We start from the raw sequence: 19,314 nt of genomic DNA on the forward strand, positions 1-19,314 counted from the left end.
ATGGAAGTTCAAAACTTGAATGTCAGTGGAACAGGTGGTAACAGGTAAATGCATTCTGACTTATATCATTAGCTTTGTGTTCTTAAAAATCTTCACAAGATTGTCTTACAAGTAATGTATTTATAGTGGACTTAGTGATATATTGAACATTGTCTTCTGTTAATATTATTATTTTTAAATCATGTTGTTCAAATAAATTAAACAATAAAAGTAAAATTATTTAGCACCTTGACCTGTTCCTCTCTTTTAAAATCTCGCCATTACTTTCAGTAAAAAAACAGAAGACAGTGGAACATGTCAATGCATGAGGTTTCCCCATCGGAGGTGTTTTGTGCTTCTCCTGGCTGTGGGGATCCTGGTGATATTCTACGTAACCACCCTCTTCACTCTTCATATAAGCCAGACCCCACTCTGGCTGCTAGGAGGCCAGGATCTAACTCCTCTCTCTTATACCAATGGAAATGAGGGGGAGTTTTTTTCACCATACAATGTAGCATACCCACACAAATATCAGTTTGTTCTGGATGAGCCTCATGAGTGCCAGGAACGCAGCCCCTTCCTGCTTCTGATGGTGCCAGTAGCTCCTGGTAATCTGGTAGCCCGGGAGGATATCCGGAAGACTTGGGGTAAGGAGAGCCTGGTTCTGGGACGGGCTGTGCGTCTGTTCTTCCTGTTGGGCCTGCCCAGTGGAGCGGAGTCAGAGAGGATGCAGGAGGAGGTGCTGCTTGAGAACCAGCTGTACCATGACATGCTGCAGAGTGACTTCCAGGACAGCTACTTCAACCTGACCATCAAGACCATGGTGATGCTGGAGTGGCTGGCCTCTCGCTGCCCCGGCGCCTCCTTCGCCATGAAGATTGACTCTGACATGTTCCTCAATGTGCACAACCTGGTCAACATGCTGATAGACCCAACTACACCAAAGCACAACTACATCACTGGGAAGTTCAGCCAAAACACACAAGTGGTGAGAGACCGTACCTCAAAGTGGTACATTCCCAATAAGGTTTACCCCAGTACCAAATTCCCTCCCTACCTTTTGGGAAATGGTTATGTATTTTCCATAGATCTTCCTGAGAAGATAGTGGAAGCATCCAAACAAGTCCGTGCCATATTTTTAGAGGATGCCTACCTGGGTATGTGTCTGAGCCATTTAGGGATTGCAGCCAGTTACCCACCTAACTCTTCCCTCTTCAAGCTTTCCATGCCCTACACTCATAATCGCTGTTACTACTCTACTGTCATCACTACCGAAATGGACCGTGTGAGTGACCTGCTGCGAGTCTGGGAGGACTTACAAAGACCTGGCACCCCCTGCTAAGGACAATGAATACCTCTTAAAGCTTTGAATCCTTACCCTGCTAAGGACAATGAATACCTCTTAAAGCTTTGAATCCTTACCCTGCTAAGGACAATGAATACCTCTTAAAGCTTTGAATCCTTATAAGTATTAAACACACTATGTAAGCACATGCATACAAGTATTATTAAACAAATAGGTAGGCACACACACACACACACACACACACACGCGCACACGCGCACACGCACACACACAGGCATCATGGTATCATAGTAAAATTCACTCACTCTCAAACAGCTTATAACATGTTATTACCACATGATATGACCAGATAATGTTGTTACAATAATAGCATTACTACACAAGTAGAGCTACGTAATGTGTAGTGTTACTGATCGGTCTTGCAAGTATAATTTCCCATGACTGTCTTAAATTCAAATGGCAACATGGGATCTTGTGCGTATCTATGAAGTAAGTATCAAATTATGTCTAAGATCTTCAAAGATGAGCATGATCAGTGTGTATCACATTATCCCATGTGACAGTATAGTCTCAATTTCTGTACATCATCAAGACAAACTCATATGTGGACACAACATAACAGCTACTGTGCTGTTACACACCAGCCTTTTTCTACTGCACAAGATTTTCACTGTCACTAGATGGCAGCAGTGAATTTGACTTAAACGTTTGTCTTGTGTGCTATTGTTTAGGTTGCTTGTGATTTGTACACTCAGTTGATGCCTACTTCAGATTGATGTTGTTACAAATTCCTGTACTGTTTGTAAAAACAAAAATGTAAACAATGGAGCAAATGCACCCCATGACACTTTCCTATACAAATAGTAGGCTACTTGATATATACAGTCGGATCCATATGTTCTTAATTAATGATATACCAGGATAGAGCAACATACATTATTTGAAGCTATATTTTCTAATGACAACATAATTCTAATCAAATCAAATTGTATTTGTCACATGCGCTGAATAGAACAGACCTTACAGTGAAATGCTTACTTACAAGCCCTTAATTAACCAACAATGCAGTTTTAAGAAAAATAAGTGTTAAGTAAAGAATAGATAAGTAAAAAATAAGAGAGCAGCAGTAAAATAACAATAGCGAGGCTATATACAGGGGGTACGGGGCACTGGTTAGTAGAGGTAATTGAGGTCATATGTACATGTAAGTAGAGTTAAAGTGACTATGCATAGAAAATAAACAGAGAGTAGCAGCAGCGTAAAAGAGTTGGGGGGGGTCAATGCAAATAGTCTGGGTAGCCATTTCATGAGCTGTTCAGGAGTCTTATGGCTTGGGGGTAGAAGCTGTTAAGAAGTCTTTTGAACCTAGACTTGGCGCTCCGGTACCGCCTGCCGTGCGGTAGCAGAGAGAACAGTCTATGACTAGGGTGGCTGGAGTCTTTGACCATTTTTAGGGCCGTCCTCTGACACCACCTGGAATAGAGGTCCTCGATGGCAGGAAGCTTGAACAATGTTCTAGGTCTTTCAGGTAAAACTGTTTTTATTTCCACTAAGAATTACAGGAAAATTATCAATTAATAAAATTAAAGTAGCTAGATTCAAGAATTTTGGGGCCTACAATTCACAGAAAAAAACCCGCCCATAACGGATACGTTAGCCCTACGTCAGACGCAGGGGGCGTTAGAGGGGCGTGTCGGCTCTGCATATCAGCTGTAATGTTTAATGTAACGCTCGCGCTCCATTGAAAAGTGCCTGCCAGTACTCGAGTGTTGGGCGGACTAGGGAAAAACAAAGGGAAAACGAAAACAGTAATAGGCTACATTGACATAGCGGCAACATTTTATAGAATAGTTATAGCGATACAACTGCAGTCACTGGCATCCCGTAGGTGACAGTTAAGACCTCACAAGGAAGAGGAGGAAGGGAAAAGAGAAGACCGCACATCTGGGAAGACATTGAAAAGTAACTAAAGCTTACTTGGCCACAGGTAGCCCTCGTGCGTCAAAGAATATCAAAGTGCAGGTCATGCGGATATCTCCGGCTGGAGATCGATCAGTGTTTCAGTGCTAGTTCTTCCTAGGAAGATCACTTACCTTCAGCGGACCAAGAGCAGGAGAAAGATATGTCCCGAAGAAAGCAGAGCAAACCCCGGCAGATCAAACGTAAGGAAAATAATAAGTTCACATTGATCTTTATTAAAGGTGGTTCATTGCGAACATACTGTATATACTTTGACAGGTGGACTAGGTTTGTGACATTTAGCAGTGACCAAAATAATATTTCTATAAATGACCTACCAAACTAATATAAAAATGCGATTAGGCTATGTGACTATGTTTATAATAATTTTGTGGAAATGTGCATTCTTTTTAGCCTACATTTGATATAGGGAAGCCAACAGTTTCAATTATAGCATACTGACTCAAATACATTTAAAAAATAGGCTAGTCAACTAGCCTAATATCGAGCACATGTATAAATGCTACTTTTTAAAATGCTACTGTTATAAATGCTTAGTAGGCCTACTAGAGCACATGTATTCAAAATAATCTATCATTTTAAATGTGATGTAAAGCACATCTCAGTGTAAGCAATGTTTTCGGCGCTATCCTGCTCCACTCTCCACAGTGAGCGTGCAATCAAATATTGTTTTGAAGTAACAATGTGAACATCATGTGAAAGCTATAATTCTTTTATATGTAGGTTAGGCAAAAATAAAAAATTAATGGTTTATGCAGTTTATCACAGTGGGTTTTAACATTGGGTTACTTAGTTAGGGCCATTTAGCCTAACTTGCAGTCTCTCTCCAACTTTATTTAGTTGCAATATAGTCCCCTAGGCTTAATAAAACGTTGCATTTGCTTGCTCTTTTAAAAACGTTTTGTCCATTGGCAACTGAACTGTAACAGTGGTTTCCTGTTTAATTATGTTGTGGAAACGTCACTGTTCTCTGAAAAAGGCGATGTGAACGCAGATAAACTGCGATCCGATCGCAACCGAGATAAAGATTAAAATTGGATCTTTTTTTATTTGTTTTCTGTCTGAAGCTGCACTGAGGCTGGCGTTGCATTTCCCCCGGCTTTTCAGTTCTCTTTCCAGAGATGGGGCGTCAGATAGCGCGCTTGCTGATCTCGCATTCTGATAGTGGGTTACAATTGGATCTTTTTTCATCTATCCTTTTAACTCTTTAATGCATAGGCGTCCATTTAAAAGGTCTCTCTCAAACACACACTCACTCCCTGGCTGCCTACTGCGGAGAAGTCGTTTTGCTCTGGTGCCAGGCGCTCTTTCAGTTCTTCATGCAGAAGAGATGCCTTGGTCCGATAAGCACAGTAGCAATATCTTGGAGGTTGAGTTTGAAAGGGTTGCTCAAAAATAAAGCAGAAAGTAACTCTTAAAACGAAAGAGAAATCACATGATAAGGTCATATTAGCATACATTAAGCATTGTGCATAAAGTGCCCATAACGATGCTTCTAGTAAAAGGCACACCATTGGGCGGTCATGCTATCTACCCAAACGGACTCTCCAACTACCCAAATGGAATCTCTGCAACATGCCATCTTCAAAGCAGCCACTTGAAAAGGCTACATGAGAGATATAGGTTTAAACAAGTATTTGACTAAGTATTGAAGCATTTTTGTAGGCTAGTGTTATTATGAAAAAGAAAAATCCTCTTCACATGTTATGTTATTAATGAAGAGGATGATTGTTCTGTTGGCTAGCAGTAATGTAAATAATAATAATATAAAAAAGTTATTTCCTTTACTTATTATTTTTCCATAGTGGTCTTCCAATTGATCACCCATCAGTCTCACATGGACTGTGGATATAGTCCAGACACTGGAGAGGATAAATTCAAGCTGTAAGCATATCAGGGGTGTCATGGCCTTTGTCTTTATCAGTGCTTACACCATCATGCTTCCTTGCTTCTTGATGTGACACAGAAGTCCCATGATTCTCTTGTGCCTTGGCAGACATTTTAATGTAGGAGGAGTAGTGATAAGGGCTTGGGGTTTGATTACATCCACCATATTGTTCCATAAGCATCACAAGCTTGTTTCTCTGTACTAGTCCATATTTTAATTCATTACTGTGTTGTGGTTATAGCACACTTACTGGGCGGTGGTGGCATTTGGAATGCTGGACCAACAACAGATGTGTCCAGCATTATGGAAGCCTCAACTCAGGGTAGATATTTGTCTACGTCTTTTGTGCGTCATTCTCCCGATGGTGAAGATCTCTCAAACTGATTATCCATTCCTCCTTGATGGAAAGATATGAATGGGGCACTGGGTCCGGATCTCAGGGCTTATATTTTGGCAGTTGAGATGGAGACAGGATAAGCAGGGCGGTGATCGCTCCCCCGATAGTGTGAGACAGATGGAGGCGATTTGGATTGAGCTTGCATTATAATTACATTTGGCTGCTGCATTCTCATCTTTGTCGTGTTTGTGTTGTTGTTTGGGACTAGCTGGGTGTATCTTTTGATAAAAAACAAAAAAAAACGGGAGAAGCAGATAAGGCCAGAAATAGGGATAGCAGGCCTGATAAGGCATAGTGGAAAAAATCCAGGAATAAAGAAATGGTTCTAGGTTTGAAAGCAGGCAGCTCGCCCTCTCTGAGATGTGCAGGGCTGATAAGGCCGCCTGCTGATCACTGATAGATAAGCTCAGGCAGATCCACAGATACAGCAGCTTTCTCTGCAGCTCTGCCCTCATGACATCACTGATAAAGCTCAGAGGTCAGCATGAATATAGCATGGCCGCCTATAGAAACCACGAAGTCACGTCTGTAGGTTCAGCAATCTCTGAATTAACATTGACCTCATCTCTTTAGACAATGGCAGTTGCTCTGAAAGTGTATTTGTGCATCTAGGTTTTTTTTAAATTGAGATTTATATAAAACAAATGAAACAGTTTGGATGTAACCCTGTTCTATTTTGAATGGATGTCTTACATACACTTTTACCTCTATAGGTTATATTACATTTTTTTGTACAATTGAAAGATGAATCCAATCTTCCCAGGCCAGTAAAACATTATAATAATACATAGATCACACACACACACAGTCTCTTACACACACTCGTAAACCCATACGCCCATATATACACACACGGCGCCTTAGTGGCTTTCTCTTGTGTGTTTTTCCTTCTTTGTTCTGCTTTTAGCTCGATGTGAACTTTTGATAAGCCCTGGGGCCCGATCTCCAGTGCAGATAGAGATTGCCAAGTGCGATTAGAGTTGTTATCAGCACAGAGCAGGCAGGCTAAGACTCCACTGCAATAACAAAGCCACACGGAGGAGCAGCAAGGCCTGGACCCTGGCAATCAGTTCCACCGTTAATGTGATTAATGTTGTATAATTAGATGATAGGTGTGAATGCATTTCTCTCCCTCTCTCTCTTCTTCAACTTCACCCTTTTCCCCGCCCCCTGGTTTTTTCCCTAACAAGCATTGTAGTTGATTAATTTAATTAAAACTAATACCACGTATTACTCAGTGTAGATTCCATGTAAGATATCATTGAAATGTTGTGTTCGTTGATGATTATCTTGAGTGCTTTTTTGGAAAAAATGAAGAGCACATTTATGCCGCTAAAAGGGAAAAAATCCAACATCAGCATAACGCTAAAAGTTGTTGATTTTACTACGAGATATTAGATGATGACGGATTACGCCGGAATTGGGATGCTTTTAAATAGTCTGTTCAGTTTGAGAACATTTAATGACTACATTTACCTCTATAGGCCATATGACTGTTTTTCTTTTTTTTTTTTTTACAATTGAAAGATGAATCCAATCTTCCCAAGCCAGTAATAATACCCCAAAATTAAAATACATGGCTCATGCACACAGAGTCTCAGACAGACACACACTCATAAACCCATACACCCATATATACACACACAGCGCCTTGGTGGCTTTCTCTTGTGTGTTTTACCTTCTTTGTTCTACTTTTAGCTCGATGTGAACTTTTGATAAGCTCTGGGGCCCAATCTCCAGAATGACATCATGGCTCCCTGATCTGTACTACACAGAGATGCATAATTATGGATATATAGCAGAGCACAGTGGAGTACTGTGCAGTACAATACAGTTCAATATTAGATAATATTTTGGGGGATTTCCTCTTTTTGTTGGTGGATTCCTGTGTGTATCGGTTTCTTTTGTCGTTAGGTTATAGCCTATAGATCTGATGATGTTGAACAGTGTTAGTGGGTGAGTGGGCTGCCTGTGGGGGGAAGTTGGCAGGGTTACAGAGGAAACACTGCCTGTTTGGTGTGTGGATGAGTTATTACACCTTCCTGCTATTTACTCTGGGGACTGTGTAGTGTGAATTATGATGCTCTGCTCCATGGCCCCCTGGAGCAGTTGTAAATGGTTTCACCTCTGACCTCTTAAGCAAGGACTTTGGGAATACTTGCCACCTACTTACAGTAGCCTAATATTTGTCAAACTATTTACTTTTGCAGTAATTGATACTGGGCAATTCCACGGTAACATAATTATGCTTTGACTCCGTTTTTTCACTTAAAAAAATATATGCCAAACAAAAACCCTTGATTTCAAAGTTTTCCATCTGCCTATCAAGAAATCAAAGCCTTTACTTATGCCCAGTTTTTAAGATGGAAAATGGTTTCCTTCATTTCCACAAAACATAGACTCTTAGCTTTCATTTGACACCCAATTTGATATGGTCCTATGAACTTCACGTTGGTGCTCATGGGTTCTTTTACATGGAAATGCCCTGCTGTGTTTTGTCTTTGGTGTGGGGTTTGCACATACGGTCCTGTAGTGTAGGTGGACTTTTACCCCAGTAACGTAAAGCAAAGAGCCCTTTCCTCAAGTACATAACAGCCGTGTCCCACCTTCCATTCTAAATACTGCTGGTGCTGCTTTGTGATGTAGGGACTATGTAACAATGTGCACCTACACTGTAATTACACTGAACCTGCCTATGTAGCAACCATATAAATATATAGGTATTAATAGGGACACAATGCACAATGGGACCAATGATTCTTTAGTTCTGTGTCCACTGTGCAGTTGATGATGGATATTTATAGACGGTATTATTTGATTGATGGGCAGAGGTTGTGGGTGTTGTTCTAGTATGTTTACATTGGGGTCTTGATGTAGAGGTTTGTATAGAGCTGGTGTATCGATGTGTGTCCTGGATAGCCATAGGCCACGTGGCCGTGGTCAGGCAGTCGGCAGGCAGGCCGCTGGCCGGGGGACAGTGTGTGATGCTGTTATGACAAGCCCCCCCCCCAGCGCTGCCGATAAGAGAGGCCATTTGCTCCTACTGTGTTCAGCGCTCTGTACTGTTCCGGGGTGTAAAAATGCCTTGGTAAACAATCCAGATTGACCTGGTTTTACAGCTGGCAGGCAGGCGGGGGGAGCGGAGCACCATGGGAATGACTCTGCCCACAACCGTTACTGTGATATGGGACATGGAAGCATGTATTCTTGACCTGTAGAATATGAAATCTATGTCACACGAAATTATGACTGCACCTCCACCTCTTATCCAGAGCGACTTACACTAGTGAGTGAATACATTTTCATACTTTTTTCCCGTACTGGTCCCCCGTGGGAACTTGGCGTTGCAAGCACCATGCTCTGTCAACTGACACACAGACACACACACACACACACACTCCTAGAAAATGTGCTTTGCCCACAGTGCTTGATTGGGCTACATTAAGGAGCAGCATGTGAAATCTTTTCAGTGAGCAATGGGCAGGGTGTATGAGGAGCAAAAGTGGCGATAAGAACTACTGGGCGTCAGGGACAAAAGCCCAGAAAGAGGAGATGTTAGACTGGCCCCGGGGAGCCACCTTAACAGAGGTGGTCGAGACCAGTGGCCCCTCCACTGTCTGCTCTCATACACTACACTCTGGCCAGTTAGGATACATCCCAAATGGCACCATGCACTCTTAGAAAAAAGGGTTCCAAAAGTTTTTGGGGCTGTCCCCTAGGGTTGCAAAGGGTCTGAAACCTTCCGGTAAATTTCTGGAATTTTCCAGGAAATTTTCCATAGGAAGTTAAGCCCGGGAATTTGGGGAATTTTGCTTAAATTCATCAACAAAGTTAGCTTATAACAGTGAACCTTTTTTTGTGGGATACACAAGGCAATTCTAGGTCTTGTGGCATATTTTGGTTAAACTATCCCCAATTCAATGGAATTGCAACCCTCTGCATGCACAGTGCATTCTTCCATCATTGTCTGAGCCAAGGACTACATGCTTTCTGGTAAGTTTTGATTACAATACTGGGTGGGTTGAATATATTTTATATGACATACATGATTTTCTGTTAACTAGTAAATAGTAGTCTACAGCAAAGTGTGTTTAAATCATTTCTAACTTGTTAACAATTTTTGCTAGTTAGTTTTTGCTACCATGTGAGTTTTAGCTTGCTTTAGTCTGCTAACTGAGTGTTAATTCACCTGTTTCTATACATGTTTAATTTTAAAACATTTATCTTACAAAGGAGTTGTTTAATCTAACTGCTTATCTATTTATCTGTACATGGAATTGTATTAGGGTTTTTTTATTTAAGAAAATCTAATCTTTACAGGAAAATGCCACGGGCACCATCTGATGTGTGGATACATTTCACTGCAGCTAATGTAGAATGAAAAGCTGTGTACATTTTCAAATACTGTGAAGAATGCAACAAAGATGCAGAATCATCTGGCCAAGTGCATAAAGTTCCCTCAGCGCTCACAACAAGCAACCTCTGACAAAAGTCCCTCTACTTCTATTCGAGGTGAAAATGATGAATCAGACACCTTATTGATAGCAACAGCTCATGGTCCTCCTGGAATCAGAAGTTTTTTTGACTCAATGGAGGAACGTATTCAGATAAATGCTGATGAATGTCTTGCTTGAGCTGTACACAGTTGCTGTGTATGCAACTGGTTCACCTCTGATGCTCACAGGCAATGTGTATTGAAAGAGATTTCTGAATGTTCTTGGACCAGCTTCCCCCCTCCAACCAGACATGCTTTATTTAGTAATTTGATGATTTGATGGATGCAGAGTTCAACAGAGTTCAAGTGAAGGTCAAGCAAATCATAGAGAAAGCAGACTGTATTGCAATCATCTCTGATGGGTAGTTGAATGTTCGTGAGCAAGGAATAATTAACTACATCATCTCCACCCCTCAACCAGTATTCTACAAGAGCACAGACACAAGGGACAACAGCCACACCGGTCTCTACATTGCAGATGAGCTGAAGGCAGTCATCAATGACCTTGGACCACAGAAGATGTTTGCACTGGTGACAGACAATGCTGTGAACATGATGGCTGCTTGGTCTAATGTGGAGGAGTCCTACCCTCACATCACACCCATTGGCTGTGCTGCTCATGCATTGAATCTGCTCCTCAAGGACATCATGGCACTGAAAACAATGGATACACTCTACAAGAGAGCCAAGGAATGGTTAGCTATGTAAAGGTTCATCAAGTTGTAGCAGAAATCTACCTCACCAAGCAAAGTGAGAAGAATAACAGCACCACATTGAAGCTGCCCAGCAACACATGTTGGGGTGGTGTTGTCTTCATGTTTGACAGTCTCCTGGAGGGGAAGGAGTTTCTAAGAGAAATGGCCATATCACAGTCTGCCGATATGGACAGCCCCATCAAGAGGAGCATCCTGGATGATGTATTTTCGAAGAGAGTGGTAAGCAGCCTGAAACTCCTGAAACTTATAGCAGTAGCCATTGCACGGATTGAGGGAGACAATGCCATCCTGTCTGATGTTCAGACTCTGCTTGCAGATGTAAGTGAAGAAATCTGTACTGCCCTGCCCACTTAACTGTTGCTCCAAGCAGAGGAAACTGCAGTTCTGAAATACATCAAAAAGTGTGAAGACTTCTGCCTGAAGCCCATACACGCTGCAGTGTACATGTTGGACCCCAAGTATGCTGGCAAGAGCATCTTGTTTGGTGCAGAGATCAACAAGGCCTATGGTGTCATCACTACCATGTCTCGCCACGGGCAAGGTTCTTGGCAGTCTGGCGAAGTACACTTCCAAGCAAGGGCTTTGGGATGGAGATGCAATATGGCAGTCGTGCCTACATATCTCACCAGCCACCTGGTGGAAGGGACTTTATGGATCTGAGGCTCTTTCCCCTGTTGCCTCCATCATCCTCCAAATCTCACCAACATCAGCCGCCTCAGAGCGCAACTGGACCTTGTTTGGGAACACACACACCAAAGCACTCAACAGGTTGACCAATACAAGGGTTGAAAAATTGGTGGCCATCCGGGCAAATCTGAGGCTTTTTGAGCCTGACAACGAGCCATCCTCAACAAGGTTGTAAAGTGAGAGTGAAGATGAGGCCTCAGAGTCTGATGTTCAAGAGGTGGACATTGAGGAGGTCCAGGGAGAAGACATGGAAGCCTGAGAGGAAGACAACCAAAGCTTTAGTTTCTAGACTTTAGTTTCTTTAATTTTACAGATGTATGTTGAAAACGTTTTTGGGAGATGCGACAGATCATTGGGGATCATTCAATATTCCCTTTCTTTTGTTGTTCAGTGAAATCATGCCATGTTAAGAGTCAACTCATGTAATTAAAGTTCAATTCGTAACTAAATAGTTTTGTTTGTTTCTATTGGAAGGATTTCATAATTTGCAATTGTCTACTTATGATAAGGTAAAATGTTTATGTTTCTGTCTCCGTATGATATTGTAAATATGTCCAATGCAAAAAACATCTACATTTAAATGGTAATTTAAAATGTGCAACCCTACTGTCCCAATAGGAGAACCCTTTTTGGTTCCAGGTAGAACCCTTTGTGGTTGTATATAGAACCCTTTTGGGTTCCCAAAAAGGTTATGCCTGGAACAAAAAAAACGATTTCAAAGGGTTCTCTTATAGGGACAGCTGAAGAACCCTTTAATGTTCTAGATAGCATGTTTTTTTCTGATAGTGTATGCCTAATATAGTGCACTACAAAAGTACTGCACTATGTAGGGAATGGAGTGCCATTGTGAATGATCTTTGTCTGGTTTTCATTATGCTTGTGTAAACCATGTGTGTTCTTGCTCTGTGGCTGAAAAGGGACCTGTCAGTCAAAGACAGTTGTGTAGGCAGAGGGATTTAGATACTTGTGGTAGGGGCCACAGATGGCACATAACACATTTTACATATTTAGCAGACGCTCTTATCCAGAGTGACTTACAGTAGTGAATGCATACATTTTCATATTTTTTTGTACTAATCCCCCGTGGGAATCGAACACAGTGTTGCAAGTGCCATGCTCTACCAGCTGAGCCACACAGGACTAACACGTCATAGAAATGTACTTTTCGGTGTTCAGGTTTCTAATGTACAGTAAGAAATGGGAACGGTTGAGTGAGCAAAGATAAGAGAAATAAGTAAAAACTTAAAAATGAGAAATAGTGATGATGGGTTAGATGGTGTCTTTGTACACCCCACTCATTACTAGGCTTCTTCAAGTCCAGTGTCTCATCACTTCTTGTCACCCCTTCTCATTGGGAAATCATTCTGTTGTGAGAAGAGAGATGATGTAGTCCAGACATCATGTTACACACCACTCCCTTTGTTATCTTCCAATAGGCAGCCATGACAAACTATCTTATATCTTCCCTCTCTTAGTATCTTATTGATACTGTACGTGCACATAATGAAATACATAATTGTGCCCAGATGAGATTAGGGAACAACATGGCAGATTGAGTCAGACAGTATGACCACAACTGAAACTCCTTTCCTTTAAATAGTGTGTAAATTAAGAAGTTTCCTTCTTGACAATCAATGAACGACAAGAGAGTACAAATGGGGAAGAGGAAGAGAGGGAAGAGCAATCGGGTGGTTTAATGACATCCGTTGGCAATCAGATGTCTTAACATCATTGCCATCCTTTTAGGACATGGACTAACCTACAGTGTCTGTTCGCAGCCAGTTCAACCTCTGTAGACTATTGATAAGCTAGCAGATTTGGAATGTGTATTATATCTCATGGTACTGTTTCCACTGGTTTGTTTTGGTATTTACTAGGACATTTTGTGATGTCAATGGGAAAGGGAATGGGGGATACCTAGTCAGTTGTTCAACTGAAATGTGTCTTCCGCATTTAACCCAACCCCTCTGAATCAGAGAGGTGTGGGGGGCTGCCTTAAATCGACATTTGCGGGGCAAATCAAATATATTTGATTCGATTCAACACAGCGCCCCCTATCAGTCATCTAGTGTATATATAAATCATTGACAAGAACAGAAGGAAAATATCACACTATGACTACATAAATCATAATAATCATCATCAATATCCAATTTACAGTAGCAACCATGTATTTACTTAGTATTGTACATGACAATTACTTGTTTGTTTATTTTGGTTTTATTAAAACTTTGAACTACTAGGCACCAGCTTACCAGATAGTTACCAATTGCTTTTAATTATTTTAGAAAGTACCCATTGTAGAACTTTTTGAGGATCTGAGGACCTCCTCTCCTGAGCGGGAATAGGTGTTGTCGTGCCCTCTTCACGACTTTCTTTGTGTGTTTCGACCATGATAGTTTGTTGGTGATGTGAAAACTAAGGAACTTGAAGCTCTCGACCTGCTCCACTACAGCCCCGCCGATGTGAATGGGGGCATGCTCGGCCCTCCTTTTCCTGTAGTCCACAATCATATTCTTTGTCTTGATCACTTTGAGGGAGAGGTTGTTGTCCTGGCACCACACTGCCATGTCTCTGACTTCCTCTCTATAGGCTGTCTCATTGTTGTCGGTGATCAGGCTAAGATCATGCCTACCACCGTTGAGTCGTCAGAAAACGTAATGATGGTGTTGGAGTCGTGCTTGGCCACGCAGTCATGGGTGACAAGGCAGTACAGGAGGGGCCTAAGCATGCACCCCTGAGGGGCCACCGTGTTGAGGATCAGCTTGTCAGATGTGTTGTTGCGTACCCTTACCACCTGAGGGTGGCCAGTCAGGTGAAGCCACCGTGCTTCCATCTTGGCACTCCCCCACCATTGTAAAACATATTTTAATGCTATAGAAATGCATATATTAATGTCCACATTCATTTTTGCCACGTTTATTCTATTGCAGACACCTTAAAGTGGAACGGACAGCGTTTTCACTTTTTTGCAGATATGAAACAAACAGACAAAAGTATAACATTCCCAATTTATGCTACAAAACCAACTATATAAGAGGCTTTAAAAATAGATTATATTTGACTCAATACTCCATGACGTACACTAAGGCATTATTGGCAGAATAGATGGATGCAGTTCAATGATTGGTAGTCCAACAAATATTGCTATCAGGTTGTAAATCACAGCTGGCCTGGTACATTGTTTGCTGCCTTCATTCGGGATGCAGTGTTTCACTTTCAATGACTCAATATTTTGGAAGTAAATGGACAAATGCAACTAAGTCTGGGAATGTCAATACAATCAAACTAGCAAGGGCAATGATCACAAGTCATTCATATCATGGCTAATAGACAAGTGTATCTATCTATGTAGCAAGCTAAAAAAAACACGGAGCATAAGGAGGATGTCATGTCATGCTATTGGAGGAGTGGGTGAGTGACTTTTTCCCCTCATATTGTTTTTCTGTGGCTATACACAGTTAGAGATGCAGGTGTCATTTGGTTAGCTAGCAAGAACTTGAACGACTGTTATCCAGTTAGCCAGAGTGAATTTGCGAACGCAAGAGATATGCTATCTACTCCGATTTCAGAGCACTCTCGTCTGAGTGTGCCAGAGCGCAGAATAACGGATGAATTTACTGCGCAACACCCGCTTAATATGACTAATGTCAGCAAACATAGACAAAAAAAAGTAATAGCTAGTCAATAACGCTCTAGATAACATGTAAACAGCCTAACCAGCTCTGCTACGGTGAGTAAAATGGTTAGAGTGAGGTGTTCTCTCATTTGTGTCTAGAAGTAGCTAGCTAGAAAGCTAGCCAACTTTAGCCAGTTAGCTTGGGTGCTCGACTAACCTGTGCCCCCGCACATTGACTCTGGACCGGTACCCCCTGTATATAGCCTTGCTACTGTCATTTTATTGTTGCTCCTTAATTATGTGTTATTTTTTACTTCAGTTTATTTTAGTAAATACTTCAACACTTTTTTTCTTAAAACTGCATTGTTTGGGCTTGTAAGTAAACATTTCACTGTAAAGTCTACACCTGTTGTATTCAGCGCATGTAACAAATACAATTTGATTTGATTTTGCTTGGTTGGGACAAGTATGCATTGGCAGGATCGAGTTTGAGAAATCAAATCAAGCTTTATTTATACAGTACATTTCAGATATGGAATGCAATGCAATGTGCTTCACAAAAAAACACAACAAAAATAAGAGGATAAAAAAAACAGAACAACTAAAAAGCACCTTTACATGCTGACTAGACCGCGCGCGTCCTCGTGCGCCATAGCGCGCATGTTGATCAGGACACGCAGGTTGAAATATCAAAACAAACTCTGAACCAACTATATTTGGGGACAGGTCGAAACGCATGAAACATTCATGGCAATTTAGCTAGCTAACTTGTTGTTGCTAGCTAATTTGTCCTGGGATATAAACATTGGGTTGTTATTTTACCTGAAATGCACAAGGTCCTCTAATCTGACAAATAATCCACAGATAAAAGGGTCAGCCTAGTTAGTTTCTAGTAATCTCTCCTCCTTCAGTCTTCTTCTTCTTCTTTGGACTTTATATGGTGGTTGGCAACCAACTTTAAGGTGCGGTTGGCGACCCACCAACTGGACTGGAGTGTGGTTCACTCAGTTCATCTTTCAATCACCCACGTGGGTATATGTTCCTAAAAGCCAATGAGGAGATGGGAGAGGTGGCACTTGCAGCCTGTCACGTGTCACAAATAAACAAATAAACAAAAAGAAACCTTCTCTCACTGTCAACTGCGCTTATTTTCAGCAAACTTAACATGATAACTTAACATGATAAAGTAACAGTCAGTATCTGGTGTGGCCACCAGCTGCATGAAGTACTACAGTGCACCTCCTCCTCATGGACTGCACCAGATTTGCCAGTTCTTGCTGTGAGATGTTACCGCACTCTTCCATCAAGGCACCTGCAAGTTCCCAGATATTTCTGGGGGGAATGGCCCTAGCCCTGACCCTCCGATCCAACAGGTCCCAGACGTACTCAATGGGATTGAGATCCGGGCTCTTCGCTGGCCATGGCAGAACACTGACATTCCTGTCTTGCAGGATATCACGCACAGAACGAGCAGTATGGCTGGTGCCATTGTCATGCTGGAGGGTCATGTCAGGATGAGCCTGCAGGAAGGGTACCACATGAGGGAGGAGGATGTCTTCCCTGTAACGCACAGCGTTGAGATTGCCTGCAATGACAACAAGCTCAGTCCGATGATGCTGTGACACACTGCCCCAGACCATGACGGACCCTCCACCTCCAAATCGATCCCGCTCAAGAGTACAGACCTCGGTGTAACGCTCATTCCTTCAACGATAAACGCGAATCCGACCATCACCCCTGGTGAGACAAAACCGCGAGAGCACTTTTTGCCAGTCCTGTCTGGTCCAGCGACGGTGGGTTTGTGCCCATAGGTAACGTTGTTGCCAGTGATGTCTGGTGAGGAACTGCCTTATAACTGGCTTACAAGCCCTCAGTCCAGCCTCTCTCAGCCTATTGTGGACAGTCTGAGCACTGGTGGAGGGATTGTGCGTTCCTGGTGTAACTCGCCCGAGTTGTTGTTGCCATCCTGTACCTGTCCCACAGGTGTGATGTTCGGATGTACCGATCCTGTGCAGGTGTTGTTGCACGTGGTCTGCCACTGCGAGGATGATCAGCTGTCCATCCTGTCTCCCTGTAGCGCTGTCTTAGGCGTCTCACAGTACTGACATTGCAATTTATTGCCCTGGCCACATCTGCAGTCCTCATGCCTCCTTGCAACATGCCTAAGGCATGTTCACGCAGATGAGCAGGGACCCTGGGCATCTTTCTTTTGCTGTTTTTCAGAGTCAGTAGAAAGGCCTCTTTAGTGTCCTAAGTTTTCATAACTGTGACCTTAATTGCCTACCGTCTGTAAGCTGTTATTGTCTTAACGACCGTTTCACGGGTGCGTGTTCATTAATTGTTTATGGTTCATTGAACAAGCATGGGAAACAGTGTTTAAAACTTCTTAAGTATAGGGGGCAGTATTTTAGTTTTTGGCTAAAAAACGTACCCATCTGAAACTGCCTATTTCTCAGCCCCCGAAACTAGAATATGCATATAATTGTCAGATTAGAATAGAAAACACTCTAAAGTTTTGCAAAATTGTGTCTGTGAGTTTAACAGAACTGATATTGCAGGCTAAAACCTGAGGAAAATCCAATCAGGAAGTGCCTCTGTTTTTGAAACCTCTCTGTTCTTATGCATCCCTATCACCCATTTAAAGGGATATCAACCAGATTCCTTTTTCTATGGCTTCCCTAAGGTGTCAACAGCCTTTAGACATAGTTTCAGGCTTTTATTTTGAAAAATTAGCGAGAACGATCACATTGCGTAAGTGCATAGGTGGGGGCTCTCAGAGTGAGTTTTGCGCAACAGAGAAAGGCGGCCATTGTTACTCCCGGTCCTATTGAAAAACCAACACTCCCGGTTGATATATTATCGAATAGATATTTGAAAAACAACCTGAGGATTGTTTATAAAAAACGTTTGACATGTTTCTGTGGACATTATGGATATTATCTGGAATTTTCGTCTGCGTTGTCGTGACCGCTATTTCCTGTGGATTTCTGAGCATAACGCACCAAACGAATTGAGGTATTTGGATATAAAAATAATCTTTATGGAACAAAAGGAACATTTGTTGTCTAACTGGGAGTCTCGTGAGTGAAAACATCCGAAGATCATCAAAGGTAAACGATTAATTTGATTGCTTTTCTGATTTTCGTGACCAAGTTACCTGATGCTAAGTGTACTTAATGTTATGTCGAGCGATCGATAAACTTACACAAACGCTTGTATTGCTTTCGCTGTAAAGCATAATTTCAAAATCTGAGACGACAGGTGGATTAACAAAAGGCTAAGCTGTGTTTTGCAATATTGCACTTGTGATTTCATGAATATGAATATTTTCTAGTAATATTATTTGACTGTGGCGCTATGCTATTCAGCGCTGCTGATGACAATTATCCCGATACCGGGATGGGTGGTTCAGAAAGGTTAAACCCTTTACAATGAAGATCTGTGAAGTTAAAGGGAAAAAGGGATGTTTCTTTTTTTGCTGAGTTTAGAACCAAGTTCTTTTTTAGCTCGTGGCTATGCAGACCCTCTTTTGACGCATGCGAGCAGTTTGGATAATATGATTTGAATAACATGTATGTGTAAAAATGTGTTTTTAAGATCTCTTTTAAATATGTCCACAGTTTCGCCCCACCTCAGGTTCTCTGGCAGGCTATTCCAGAGGCTGGAGCATAATAACTAAAGGCTGCCTCTCTATGCCTCTTGGTCCTAGGCTTTTGGATAGTTAACTGGCCAGTGCCAGAGGACCTGAGGGACCTACTGGGTACATAACTTAAAAGCATGTCTGACATGTATTGGGGTGCACAATCGTGGATTGATTTAAAAACCAATAGAAGATTCTTAAACTGTATTCTAAAACTCACAGGCAGCCAGTGCAGATACTTTAAAACCGGTGTAATGTGTGCTCTCCATCTGGTCTTGGTCAGTACCCGTGATGCAGCATTCTGTATGTATTGCAGATGACCAATGGCTTTCTTGGGTGGACCAGACAGTAGAGCATTACATTAATCAAGCCTGCTTGTAATAAAATCATGGATGAGTCTCTCAGTATCAGCCTGAGAGAGAAACGTCCGCACCTTGTCAATGTTCCTCAGGTGGTAAAAAGCTATTTTGGTCACGTTCATAATGTGTGAATCGAAATTGAGTTCAGAATCTAAAATAACACCTAGGTGTTTTACCTGGTGTTTTATCTTTATTGTCTGTGAATTAAAATGTGTGTAAGGATCTGGGTGTAGCTGGTGCAGAGGAGT

General features: G+C 41.9%; 2 protein-coding genes across 3 annotated transcripts in view; both read left to right on the plus strand.

Moving 5' to 3' along the window:
- Window positions 1-1,321, plus strand: LOC139539268 (beta-1,3-galactosyltransferase 2-like). Its single transcript, XM_071342127.1, has 2 exons — window positions 1-44; window positions 271-1,321. Exons 1-2 carry the CDS (start codon window positions 1-3, stop codon window positions 1,319-1,321), a joined length of 1,095 nt encoding a protein of 364 aa, XP_071198228.1.
- Window positions 1,322-3,020: 1,699 nt separating this feature from the next.
- The window catches only part of zfpm1 (zinc finger protein, FOG family member 1), a 101,220-nt gene continuing 84,926 nt past the window's right edge, over window positions 3,021-19,314 (plus strand). For both annotated transcript variants that reach the window (XM_071343161.1, XM_071343162.1), the window contains exon 1: window positions 3,021-3,447. In XM_071343161.1, the coding sequence (XP_071199262.1) occupies window positions 3,408-3,447 (40 nt within the window). In that variant the 5' untranslated portion in view covers window positions 3,021-3,407. The remainder of the gene's footprint in view (window positions 3,448-19,314) is intronic.

This window comes from Salvelinus alpinus, chromosome 15, assembly GCF_045679555.1.
Source record: "Salvelinus alpinus chromosome 15, SLU_Salpinus.1, whole genome shotgun sequence".
Taxonomy (NCBI): domain Eukaryota; kingdom Metazoa; phylum Chordata; class Actinopteri; order Salmoniformes; family Salmonidae; genus Salvelinus; species Salvelinus alpinus.

Coding starts and splice junctions, on each gene's coding strand:
- LOC139539268 (XM_071342127.1), top strand. CDS start 1: ATGGAAGTTCAAAACTTGAATGTCAGTGGAACAGGTGGTAACAG. Junction 45..270: donor AGTGGAACAGGTGGTAACAG/GTAAATGCATTC, acceptor CATTACTTTCAG/TAAAAAAACAGAAGACAGTG.